A 13,695-nucleotide genomic window follows, 5' to 3' on the forward strand; every position below is an offset into this window, starting at 1 on the left:
CACACACACACACACACACACACACACACACACACACACACACACACCACCTGCCTGAGGATCTTTTCCTGTGGAGGGACAGCCCTCAAACACAGAAACACCACATTACAGGCTCTACTAGGGCTCCCCCCGGGGGCCGTGGCAGGTACAGCAGGACCTGTGTCAAGTCAAAGTGCCTTTGAGCAAGGCACTGAATCTGTTACAGCTCCTGGGAGGACCACATCTGACCTTATTTGAGGAGAGAAGGCCACAAAACAACGAATTCCTGGAATCAGTCGTGTATTCATTTTATTGCCCTTTGAAATAGCAGTTTGACAAAAAGTCCAGACAATAGTCCTCTTATTAAATATTCTGTGGAGCTTTCGGCCATATCTCGTGGCAAGCTCCATCTGCTGATGAAGGCCACAAGGGACAGTTGAAAGATCACAAAATTATAATTTTTTGAGTGCATTTAAGCTTTTACACTTTACAAACCACACTGTTACTCTGTGCAATCCCACTGTGATCCATCTGATCTGATCTATTTATGTCTAAAAGATTAACTTTCAGGTGTGTGTGTGTGGGGGGGGGGGCAGGAAGTGGCTCAGCGTCTCTGTCTACGTTTCTTGGCAGAGAGAGAAAAAAAGGAAAAAAATAGCCATACAGGATGGAGCGAGACACAGAGAGATAGAAAGACTTAAAGGAGGAGAGAAGAGACTGTGTGTCAGACTTGTAATCTGTTGGAGGAGAGAGGAGGAGGAGAGAGATGAGGAGAGAGGAAGAGGAGGAGGAGGAGAGAGGAGGAGAGAGGAGGAGAGACAAGAGAGGAGGAGGCGTCGTCTTGTGTCTACAACTCGTCTATAACTGCGACTGACAATGAACCCGGGGGGAAACATGACGAGCTGATTGCAGCATCTTAGTGACGGTGACATCGTTCTGTGTGCGTGTCCTCTCACCAGAGAGGTGGTCCAAGGCAGGGGCCACTCTGCACCTCCTGAAGAAGGTGTCTGTGTCGGGGTCCACCACCAGCAGACGGACCTCCTTCCCACCGGCTTTAATGGCGGCCACGACCTCTGAATGCGTCTTCCCTTCTACTGACAGACTGTTCACCTGAGGAGAGGAACGTTGTTTTACTTTTAGATTTCCACCAATGGATAGAAATCCTTCAAACTTAAAAAAAAGAGGTTGCTATCGTTTCTTCTTGTCTTTGTTCCCACAGAGAAGTGAACAAACTGTTTTATCACTGTCACGGATTTCTTTCTCAATATTATCACTGTGTCTGCCAGAGGCTCCGGGGCAGGAAATCCTGTGTGTCCACACACACACACACACACACACACACACACACACACACACACACACATTCCTTTGCTCAATAACAAACATTTTGATTTGTTCTTTAAATCAACGGAGCATCATGGTGGTACCTTGCTGTGTGACACAGGAACTCAACATGTCAGGTGGCTCACTCCCACGCCAGCTGAGTGTTCTGGATTAAATCACCATGGGAAAGCATGTGAGAAATGTCTCAGAGGGTGTGTGTGTGTGTGTGTGTGTGTGTGTGTGTTTAGGTCATAGGGTGGACCTGCACGTCTAAGCCAGTCCCACAGAGGAAGCTGGACAATAGCTGCTTGGCCAGTAACAGCAGAAACAATGGCTGTCCGCTCCCCACAAAGCTCTGCTCCTCAGTGGGTGGTGAGGCTGTCTGGGGCCCTCTGGGGCCCTCTGGGGGACTGCAAACCCCTCGCTAGACTCTCAAACAGACCCCGGTCTCTGTGGGACTTTTAATCCCTCCTTCCTCTCTCTGTCCTCCTTCTCTTCTGATTCTTCCTCTTCCTTTGTTCACTTAGGAAGTGAAGGGAGGAGCTCTGATGTCGCTCTGATTTTGTTAAAATACTGTGTGACACTGAATGAGTCACGTCGACTAAGTCATGAATGACTCGTGTTGCTTCTGCTTCTGCTGGCTAAATAATAAGTGGAAGTACTGTCTGGTTATATGATATTACAACCACAAGGTTTTTATGGTTGTAATATATTTTAGAGCAAAGGTCTCCCAAACTTGTCCATGCCAATGCTCCCCAAACAGTATAGATGTAGAGAGATCTGGATTCAGTATCGGAGCCGGCGCCGCCTTCATTCCTATGAGGAAAGAGTCTTTTTCGGCCTAATGGCGTCACGTGATGGACCGAGAAGCTGTGATTCCACCGTTTGGCTTCTGTGTAAAACTTTCTTCAAAGCCTTCCTGAGGGCTCGGCCACGGCCCCCATGTCTTAAAAACCCCGCTGACATACCACGTATGATTGAAAATGACTGTTAGAGGACACCAGAATGTGGTCTTGTAGGCCTAAAATCAACTGCTTTTTTTTTTTTGCAGAACAGAATTATAGTGCCTATTTTAATGACACACTTGCTGTTTTTCACCAGAATTGTACGATTTGTTTATTTTGAGCTTCTTACATGTGATCTAGAAATTGCAGTGATTCACGTTGTAATTAGACTTTTTGTTTACACACACGTCTCTCTACTGTAGGCCAGCGGACGCTAACAACAGGAGGTGTGCAGAGCAGACCCCAGACCAGTTCAGAAGCTGATTATTCCGGTGTGAGGCTGCTCACAGTGTGTGGATTTAAGACGTTCCTCTTATTAACTTTGGGGAAAGAGCCGAGCAGAAGACCTGCTTCACTTACATACTGCAGAGTATCTTTAACGGTGGATGTGGATCAGTCCGATTTCTTTTCCCTTTTAAAATAAAACTTTTTGTACGCATGTACTTTTTAGACTGCATCCTAAAAAAGTATGAAACGTCTTAATCTATATTTTAAGACCTGATATTGAGCATCACTCACTGAAGGCAATTATGCATCTACAAGCATCATCTACATAGAGCGTAACTCTTGTTTAGAACATTTTTAATGATCATAGAATTTCTTTGGCAGTACTTTGGGTCCATCTCACCAGAACAATAATAACGTCTTATTGTACCGAGTTGCTGCCCTGCATGGGGTCCCTTATTGAAGTACCTGGATTATCCTGTCCTTGGACAGCAGACCTGCCCTCTCTGCTGGAGAGTCTTCGTCCACCGCTCTGATGTACTGGCCCGGCCGCGACCGCTCGCTGTGCAGGTTGAAGCCATATCCGCTCGGCCCTCGCCGGATCACGCAGAGCCGTGGCCGCAGCTCAGTGCACAACACCTCCTGGAAGAGACCCGAGGAGACAAAACGGAGACGGTGTGTCAATAACACTTTTATGTGACACGCATCTACGGACCAGAACAACAGCTTTTTAAAAAACCCACCATGGGTTCAGGGAGAACCAGAGGCACAAAGATTACGGAGAGCTCCAGTGAATCGTTAACCATGAATATGAAGCCGAGGTTGAACATACAGGTGGCTGCTGGTGTGTCGTGAAGTGTGTTTTTTAAACAATCATGTGTAAAGTGAGGCTGTTGTTGGACTCCATGTGGCTCCAGACCGCTCGCCAGGAAGGAAGAGGGCCTCCGAGGCATGTGATTGGAGGTCTGCTGGGAAGGTTTGCGGAGAACTTCGGGGAGGGGAGGCGCTGCTCCGGCCTTGAGGAAGGGACCGGTTCCGGTGTGGTCCGCTCCCTGCTCGCCCCGGGCTCCAAGGAGGACAATGGAAGCCGGGCGCTGACCTCTGACCGCCTCCCCTCGCCCCGTCCCGTCCAGCCCTACTCTGGGACAGCAGGAAGAGTTCGAGCTGTATTGTCATCCAGGAAAAAAAAAAAAACTACAGCTCGACTCCAGAACCTCCCTTCCGCTGTGTGGAAGAAGTTCTTTATTTAGAAAAATGGGGCTTTTAATGGCCATCAAAGAGGTCAGAATAAGAAATAATGGAGACACCGCGCTGGTCAGGATAATCTCTGTCACTGTGACCAAATCTGACCCGACACTCCCTCCACATCAGAGTCAACTGTACGCTGGAAGACAATGAACGACATCTATGAATACGTCTGACTCACTTTCTACAGACACTGGCAGGAGGCTGATTGATTAAAGCTACTTCAGAACATCATAAATGAACTGCGGACATTACTGTAACCGACTCAAAACGTTTTCTCTGTTGTACAACTTGGCACAAGCGGTGAGTGATTGTCACTTTACTGTGTTGCGTAAGACAATTGTTCCGAGCTAACGCCCAACCCACCTCTGCCAAGAATGAATTGTTCCCTTTCTTTGCTCAGTAAAGCACCTTGAAAAGAAAGAAAGAAAACATGCTTTTATAAACTTTGTGGTTGCTCCAAATGAGAGTAAGTGGTGCTTTCAAACTGGGAACGTTCATAAAAGTCATGTGACCTAACAACAGCAAACTGCACACGCCTCATCTGTTGGTTCCCTCTTACCAAAGAGTGAGATGCGAAGATTATTCCATCAAACGTCCCTTTACTACAGGCCCTTTCCCATGATGTGTAAATGTCTTAGACAAAAACACAATGGGAAATACTACACAGTGTCACACACATGCTCAGACTACATGCGGCAAAAGTAAGGAGACGGCCGAGCACATTGTGGCTCAGAAGTATAGTAGTGGGCGTTAAATAGCTCTGGGAACTGGACGGAAAAGACGCTTCACTGCGTCATTGGAGCGCTGACAGAAGTTGGGACCAGCTCAACTTGGATTTTTTCAGTTTTGTAGCTTCGATGTCACCGGCTTCCATTTAGAAATGACGCCTCGTAGTGTAAACGCAGCATAATGTGTCCAGCGAGCAGCTTTCTCCTGCTCATCAGATGCTGCTGATAAGAGCTTCATCATAATAACTGATTATACAGAAGTCATCGTCTCTGATTGCACGTCCTGCACTTTTTCAAGTGTTACACCCAGACTTCAAGAGAGACAACCTTCCTTTATGAGTCTTTTAAATGTGAAAGATGCAATCCAAAGTACAGACTGAACAACTTAGCTTAATGTTTGTTCTCATTACTGACCTCCGCTCTTCTGAAAGCCTAAAATTAATGGAAAATTAATGTCGGCATCCCGGTGCGTTGACGGAGAAGCTCTGGCAGAAACAACAGAGGAGGGTTTGTGTCGGAGAGGAGTGGAGGGATGAAGAATCTCCACGAGGCTCTGAAATCTGTGGAATCTGCTGAACACACACAAGCCAGGACTACTTGTGTGCGTGTGCGTGTGTGTGTGTGTTTCATGTGTTAACAACAGCTACAATGCGAGTTCTCTGTAACGTTAACAACAGTCAGTTGCAAATACACTGGGAACATCGCAGATACGGCCGCAGAACATTTATGGGACGTTCTGTAAATAACGAGCTGAGATATCGTAAAACTCCTCCACATGGCCTCATAATCAACAGGTCTTATCTGCTGTGGAACGACACACACACACACACACACACACACATCTGTGTTACTTAATTTCGACAGCGGGTGCAACTACATATTTCTTTTAGGCAGGCTCAGCTTTGGCCCGAGGTTGATCCAGGAACATTTATATACTACTTCCTCTAGGGATCTTTATTGAGTTCAGAGAGCTTCCCAGACCCTAAAACATCCGCACGTACATAATATGTGGAAGGAAAACACGGATTCATTCACCTAGTTGTTAACCTACAACAAGAATGTAATGCGATAGCTGACTGTCCACCTGTTAACATTTAGGACAACATCATCTCACCTGTTTAAAAGTCCTATCCTCGCTCGGGGATCACAAAAATAATATAAACTTTAATTTCTGACCATCAGGCAAATAATCTGAACTCATTGTCTTTGTATCACATCATCTTTCTATTGTGAGAAAGGTTACTCTCTGCGGTTGGAGGTTGAACTCTCTCTCTCTCTCTCTCTCTCAGTGACACAAACTTTCCTTTGAGGAGGGAAGTGTTGAACAGGAACTGTTGACACATCTTCCCTCAATATGCTTCCCTCTGAGCTGGCTCAACTTCCTGACATGAAAGAGAAATTCAAACACAAAGCACACCCCCAACATACTAGTATATACGTATGTGTATTTGACGTCTAATAACATAATGACACGGATTAGCTGTTTCCTTGTGTATCCAGTAAAGACTATAAGAAGTGGACGTCGTCACCCTGATGCCACCCGTTGATTGGTCGACTGTCCTTTTAGTTTTGGAGCCTTGAGTTCAGCAGTTTGACTGTTGCTATCTTCTTTTTTTTGCAACCAGAAGTGACACCAGAAGGGTGTAGCTAAGTACAACGGTATGCCGAGTAAGACGTTTATAGGACACCATAATGTTACACTTAACTTTCATGAGCTGATAACACTGCGAGTGTGAAACAGGGACAACGTGACGGCAACAACCCTGTCAATCTCAAGGTAGCCCTGAAGCATCTCCTACTTTATGGTCTGTTTTACTCCCAATGGGACCGTCCATTACTAAATGAACATCATGCTGCATCGAAGAAGACTTGAAACTATCGATCTAGACCATAAACTCAAGTTTATAAATCAAGTGAGAAGTAGAGTCATTTTCCCATAGACTTCTATACAATCAGACTTCTTCTAACCCTTCAAGTTCAGCACTTCAGCATTGGCTTCACTTTTTAGTCTTCATGCTAAGCTAAGCTAACTGGCTTCATCTTTAATGTACTAAAATAACAAGTGTATTTCCCAAAATGTTGAACTAGTCCTTTAAATCTTCGACTGAATGAAGAGCTGAGGTGCATCCGTCTTTGTTACAGACAATGTTACATCTTCTGTCGGGACGGATTTCCTCGTGAACGTTTAGTGGTTGTTTACATTTTGAATATCGGCACAATGTGTGCGCGCTGCTGTGTGAAAAGCTTTTAATCTCACTCATGATAGGGATGTATTGTGTCTCCGTACATGTATACTTTGCATCGTGACGCCATTGTTTTCTCGGATGATGTATTGTAACACGATGCCCGGCCCTAAAACGCACGCATAATCATTTCTGTGAACTATTTGTTTTGAACGGAGTTTTACTACCGAGTTGATACTACATTGCTTAGCATCCAGTGTAAACAGATGAATACATAGCGGCAACTATTAACGCTGGCCTGGGTGCACACGGAGTTAAGTAACACTGGACCGCCCAAATAAATGGAAACCTGTTCCTGTCATATAGAAAGTAGCATTGCGTCACATTAGAGGCAAACATCTTTTGTACTTCACTCTAATGTCTGCTGCTGTCAAGCCTCTAACGTACGAGTGCACTTTCTATCTGCGCTGCACAGACTTTGGGAGGCTGTGGCGACTGCAAATAAGCAATCGCCTTGAATACCAATCACTCCACAACAAAACAAGGGCCCATGTTAATATTCTCAAAACGCACTTCACAGCTGTGACTCTCACTGCATCTGCTGCTCCAGCACAAAGCTTATCTCCGAGTGTTCGAGAGCTTACAGGCTTCCCGACCAGAGGCTGATGTAAACCTGTTTCAGACTTGTCTCTGCTTCTCCTCAGGAAGCTGCTTTAATGAATAGATTAGATACCGAGGAGGCAAAGTTCAACTTGCAGGCCTCTTGACGTGGCTGCAGCACCCCGTACCGCATGTTTACAAAGCTCTAAAATGATTTAAAAAAATCTAAATCTTTGACTGATCGGCATCCCCATCCATAGAGCCGCGCTGCTAGTGTGTTAAAAAGACTATCAAATGTCAGCATGTACATGCACACAGCCTCACAAGAGGAGCACAGAGCCCTCGAGGAACCCGCAAGTGAGCGTCTCAACGAGCCAGATTGATTGATTTGCATCTTCTAAACCCTCTCAGGGAGTTTTTAAAAGGCAACCCAACTACCTCCATAATATCCATCCATCATGTTTATCACCCTCCGACTCAGCCACCGCAGATTTGCATCCGTCAGGCTCTCCTGCTGATTCTGTTTGACAGAGGAGCGCTGTGGCTGCGAGCAGCTCTGGCATGGAGCGAGCAGCCAGTATGTGTGTGTGTGTGATGCCAGAGGCTGCAGCTCCGCCACTCAGGATGCCAGTTGCTTCATATTTTCCCCATGCTTAGCCAGCGGACTGATGTGTAACGACTGCACAGAGAACACATGTAGGACATCTATGACCGAGGGCTTCCTGCACGGCTCCGGTCCTCTGACTCTACTGGTCTTTTAGTTTCACGTACCCAGAGCGGGGAAAAGTAAAGTATAATGCCACATGATGAAAATGTCCTGTAATTACGCATCACCTCACTGATGCATTTTCGACTGTCTCTCTGGCGTCTGCTGAACTCACGAGTCCTGCAGATCATTAACTGGAACACTGTCACACTCAGCTGCTCCGTTCGTTTGCCTTCTAAAGCAGCCTCGCTTTCATCTTTATGTGTTTCTCCTGCTGCTTACTGCTTTCCTCCATGTCGCTCTAATAAAAGAGGGCAGCTCCCCCATGACTTCAGCCTCTTTGATCAGAGTAAAGGATAAACATTGTGGTTACTCAGTGACATGACACATCTTTGGCCTCCCCTGGTCCTTGTGATTGTCATGTGTAGTGTCCGACGCATAAACGGCCTCAAGGACAGACTTCATGAATGTTTGATGTAAACCTGGTTCCCTTTTAAACCACCGAAGTTTTTTAAAGCTCTTCGAGTGTTACGGAGCGCACCACTCTCTCAGTCAGGACGGGGGTGTTGGATTTCAAGCTGGACCGTTGAACCAGCTACGAGGCAGGCGGAGGAACAAAGCACCCCACCGTCCCCCCTTCCATTTGAGGATGGGACAAACTGGGCTCTACAAAAGACACCAAAGAAAGGTTCTGCTGAAGGTTCCCATTACAATAGAGTCTTTCGGGGAAGGTCTGGAAATAGAAAAGTAATGTCAGTCATCACAGCAGGGGTGCAAGCACTGATAAGACCGAATGAAGAGGCCTCGCCGTCGCTTTAAGATCTTTAAAATAGAGCAAGCAGGGCCTGCCGTTCCTCAACGCTCTTCATCTTCAGTCCGTCCGCTCTGCAGCCTTCTTTAAAAACAATCACTATTGCATCAGATCAGCCCGGCGCTGACTGACAGTTTTGTCCTATCACAGTCAACAAGTTTTATCTCCTCGGCCAGTCTTCCTGTCCCCGACCCTCCACCCTCGCAGACCTGAAAAAGCAGCAACGGCTCAACAGCCTCTCACACACGTTTCAAGTCTCTGTTTCTAAAATGCATTTAGAGAAAGAGGGGAAGGTGATACAGAAAATGTAGATGCTGAGATATCTGAGAGCCACATTGTTACAGTCAAGCAGAAGTGACAACATGACCACATCATCGGATGGCATTCGAGCAAACGTTCATTACTAATGTGCCAAGTGAGCTTTTCAGTGGGCTAACAGAATGAAATGATTTAGCGTCTAATCGTAGATGTGACACGCTTTTAATTAAAGAATGAGCCATGAAGGGGAAAAACATTCCTCATGTAGCTCTTCTAAGTCGGGGATTTTCTACGTTTCCCTAAATGTTTCTCCACAATCCCAGACACTTCAAGGCGTTAGCAGGGACAAGATATCGAGCGTCACCACTCAAGACGAAGCCGTGCCCTTCAATCAAAACGTGCTGCGTTGATCTAATCTCTTTTCTCGTGCGATTGATTCTCCTTATGGGACTGGTAAAGGTATTCGTTATTCGTCCGCGTGCTTGTAAGGTGAAAAATGATGAGTAGCAAAAGGCAAAGGGAATAGAAATAAGAACACTATTGACAGTGTGAAGAGAGGATAGCAGCTCTGTTCATCAAAGGCTTCATAAGATGTGGACGTGAAGCTCAAAGTGGACAGTTGTCATGAACGGGGACATTATAGATAAACATTATTATCATCATTATTATTATTTCTGCTTTAAAGCTTGGCATTTTAACATGGGGGTCCATGGGGATGGACTCGCTTTTGGAGACAGTGTCCAGTGGTCATTTGAAGAGCTGCATGTTTGTGGCTCACCTGCATTGGCTTCATTTGTCAGCCCTGGAGGATGCAGCTTGGGTTGTGCTAACAGCTAAATGCTAATGTCAGCATGCTATCATGCTGATGTTAAGCAGACACATTGGTATGTTTACCATGCTCAGCATCTTACTTTAAGCATGCTAACATTTGCTAGTCAGCACTAGTTAATACGTGTTTTGGGGCTGATCTTTCCTACATTTTCTTAGTTTGGAAACTTTTAGTTTAAGTAAATGTGCACACCCACACTGTACATTCACTTGGTGTTATGGTGTCTGTGTGTCGTACGGTGGGAAGGTAGATGGTGGGGGGGGGGGAGAGTCTATTTCAGGGCGAGCAGCCAGTCACTTCCCCCCCACCCTCCGGCAGGGCGCGGCCCTCCGGCTCATTGTCCGGCCGGGGTGGTGAACCTTCAGCAGAATGGAGTAGGAACTGGGAACTGGAATGTGGCTTTGTGGAGCCTCTGTCCTGAATCCCATGAGACCCAATCACCAGCACCCCCCCCACACACACAGGGTTCAGGTTCCATCCACCCCTGACCTGGGCCACAGTGGTGCTGTTGTTTGGACTGACGTCACTGAGGAGTTTCACAGAGTGCTACGAGACAACACATCATTGATTACTTGTTCCTAATCAATAGAACGATTTAAGTTAATGTGTTAGAACTCTATCCTTTCTTTTGCTCAAGACGTTACGGTTGTGCCTTCTGGCAGTTTACGACATTCAAACAATTGTACTCATGAACTCGCCCTGGTGGCCTGTGAGGGTTTAAGAAGCTGACCATGAAATGTCAACGTCTCCGGCTGACGTCCGGTCGCAGACCTTTGTTGTCCTCACCCTGTCCTCCCTCCTCTGTCTGCCAAACACTGCCTCAAACATAGTTACACACAGGGCGAAAACAACAAGGCTGAACACACTATGATGGTATGTTTTCACCGTTTCTACTTTCCACTTCTTTGTCAGACAGATGTTGTGATGTGCGTGACTGTGTTGCAGAAACACCGGTGATAGTTTTTGTGATAGTATTGTGTCATGAGTTACTGAGATTACTGCCCATAATACACATAAAAACAGCCTTAAACAACAGTATTGATATACATTTATTGAGTGCATGTATCTATATTTAGCTGCTATTGATAGATACACAGTATCAATGAAGTGTTTCTGTGGTATTTGATTGAGTCAGTATCACCCATTATAAAGTACAGTATTTGCATTTTTACATTAATAGTCAATTATTTCTTAATACATCTCCTTTCTATTGTCTGTATTGTATGTATATTTATCATCCTATCACAGTTGAAATTGTGCTTCTACTTTATCATCAACAAACTTATAAAATAGACAAATCTTTAAATTGAAACAAAGTGAAGCCCTGAACACCCTCCGTTTCCCCTGAAACTCACAGCCCAACGATCAACAAAGAGAAGCGACATGCACACACTCACACACTCACACACACATACATTAACGTGAAAACACCCACACAAAACATAGACAAACGCATCATATGACCAAACGCCGCGTGCGGCAAGTCGGCATGAATTATGGAATATAATCTGACCAGACAAACACTCCTTTACCCAAACACAGGCTGAACAATACGTGGCTTTGTCACAATGGCTTCAATGATAAGCAAACCAACAAACACAGCTGGAGACACTGTTTACTTTCAGGATTCTGTGTCTGCTGCTGGAACGACACGCGATTCAACCAGTGTTGCATTTGACTCATTATGTATCCTGTTTTCATTGCAGGTATTTAGCTGCTCACACACACACACACACACACACACACACACACACACACACACACACAGAGAGACACAGAGAGACGGTGAGAACTCGAACCTTCGAGCTGTAGTTCAGCTGTCCTGTTACGTGCTGCAGCACGAGGGTGAGAAAAAGTTGCAATTGGCAACTATTTTGAGAATTTGGCAACCCCTTCTTGGCCTTTGGTTGCCATCAGTGGCAACCACTCTTTAACGCACAAAGTTGCGTGGGTGTTGGTGCGTTCACTCGTGTGTGCGCGGGCATCTGTTTTAGAGTCAACGGGGAAGAAAACTAAGTTGTTTGACTGCGGAGTGAAAAGTTCGACGAAGCTTGTCAACGTCACAAACAATTGATTCGAACCAGATGATCTGAACGCTGGTCTAGACGGACAATTATACTACAAAGCATGTACAACACACACATGACATGTAGCTGACGTATATACAAGGTGACTAAAAATGCCTCAAACCAAGAGCTGAGTCCAAGCAGCTTAGCAAAGGTTAGTGTTGAGCCCTGAGGAGATCAAGAGGGGGGGGGGGCATCTTCCACCAACAACAATGACAGGAAACCAGCTGAACGTCCCGGGGCCTGTGCACAGTCCGAGAGTCCCAGAGACGGCAGCAGGCAGCCCATCCTGGTTCAAACAGACACTGCAGGCGTGGCCGTTTGTGCCTCTAATGCACGACGAACAAATGATCATCGAAAGCTGGTGTGTCTGCTAATGTATCCTCGGGCTCCTGAAGGCACTACATCACATAGATGCGGACGGTAAACTCTGAAAACTCGTGATTCCGTCTCGCTGAAGCAGATGTGACGGCACACAGATAGGAATGTCACATGGACGTGAAGTTACAGAGACAATAGCTGGAATAATTCAAGATCTGTCGCTGCTTGCTGCAGGTGACCATTCACCATTGTGGATAGATCGCACTGAACGCAGTCCGAATATAGACCGAGTACTCCCACGCGACAGATTCAGCATGATTTGTTTAGGGAAAACATTTCGTCGTACAGTTAAAGGACCGGCGTAAAAAAAGCCACGCATGTGTGGAGAGAGCAGTGGAAGCTCTTTAATAAGCGGGTTTTATGTGAATGTGCAGATTAGAGGAGGGAAGTGACAGCCAGCACACGGACACAAAGACGCCTCCTTGTCTCATTTCAGGCCTCTAAGCGGTGTCGATGCGGTAACATCGCACACATTCACACTCTCCTAAAATCTCATCGAGCCGCAGTCAATTCCATCTGTCCTCTCCTGTCAGTAGTGTTTAAAGACCAGAGTTATGTAAGACTCCCAAAAAAAAACACTTCTCACCCTCACACTCTCTCTCGAATCTGAATGAATCACTGAAGGAAAAGCAAACAGCAGCTTGGTGAAAGAACTCATTTTCATGGGTTTAACTGCAAAATGGTTCTTTATAGATTAATCGCACATTTTATAGAGTTAACTCATTTATTTAAATATTAATCGACGAATCTAGTGGGATCATTGGCTTTCTGTTACGGCTGAAACAATCAATCAGCCTCTGAAATATGTAGATTTTCTGTTATGTCGTATTTAAGTTGACAGCTTTTGGGTTTTGGACACAATAAGACATTTTAAGACGTCTCCTTTTTTACAGAGATCAAATGATAAGTTCCCATTGTTGCTAGTCTGTGTAACGATAACAGGGCAGGTGCACATCATTAAAGATGTTTCATTCCTCTAATTCTTATCGGCCACAACAAGATCCCCTCATAACGTGCTTCCAATGTAAGTGGAGGACAAAATTCCCAGACTTCATTTAGAAAAATACATGCCACAATTTACTACCGCACAGCATGGAACTCACTGTAATAATTTTCATAATGTGGTAATAAAGACCGAGGTCATCTCGGCCACAAATGCAAACTTGTCCCCACGAGATTTTTGTGGATGAGCTGATGGAACTTTGGAGTACGAGCTGAGAGCGACCGCTGCTCCTTCACTCAACAATAGCAGAGTAAAGATTTTACTGCCTGGTAAACAAAACAAAGACCTTTGGACCACTGATGTTTGTGTGTGTGTGTGTGTGTGTGTTTTGTTCCACGATGACGACAGCGG

General features: G+C 45.6%; 1 protein-coding gene across 1 annotated transcript in view; it reads right to left on the bottom strand.

Moving 5' to 3' along the window:
- Positions 1-13,695, bottom strand: part of nherf1b (NHERF family PDZ scaffold protein 1b) — a 20,001-nt gene that overhangs the window by 3,422 nt on the left and 2,884 nt on the right. Inside the window, exons 2-3 of the mRNA XM_031861912.1 lie at positions 3,000-3,173; positions 936-1,089 (exon numbers count right to left, since the gene is read on the bottom strand). Of these exons, the coding sequence (XP_031717772.1) occupies positions 936-1,089; positions 3,000-3,173 (328 nt within the window). The remainder of the gene's footprint in view (positions 1-935; positions 1,090-2,999; positions 3,174-13,695) is intronic.

Source organism: Anarrhichthys ocellatus, unplaced genomic scaffold, assembly GCF_004355925.1.
Source record: "Anarrhichthys ocellatus isolate YVR2014 unplaced genomic scaffold, GSC_Weel_1.0 scaffold26, whole genome shotgun sequence".
Taxonomy (NCBI): domain Eukaryota; kingdom Metazoa; phylum Chordata; class Actinopteri; order Perciformes; family Anarhichadidae; genus Anarrhichthys; species Anarrhichthys ocellatus.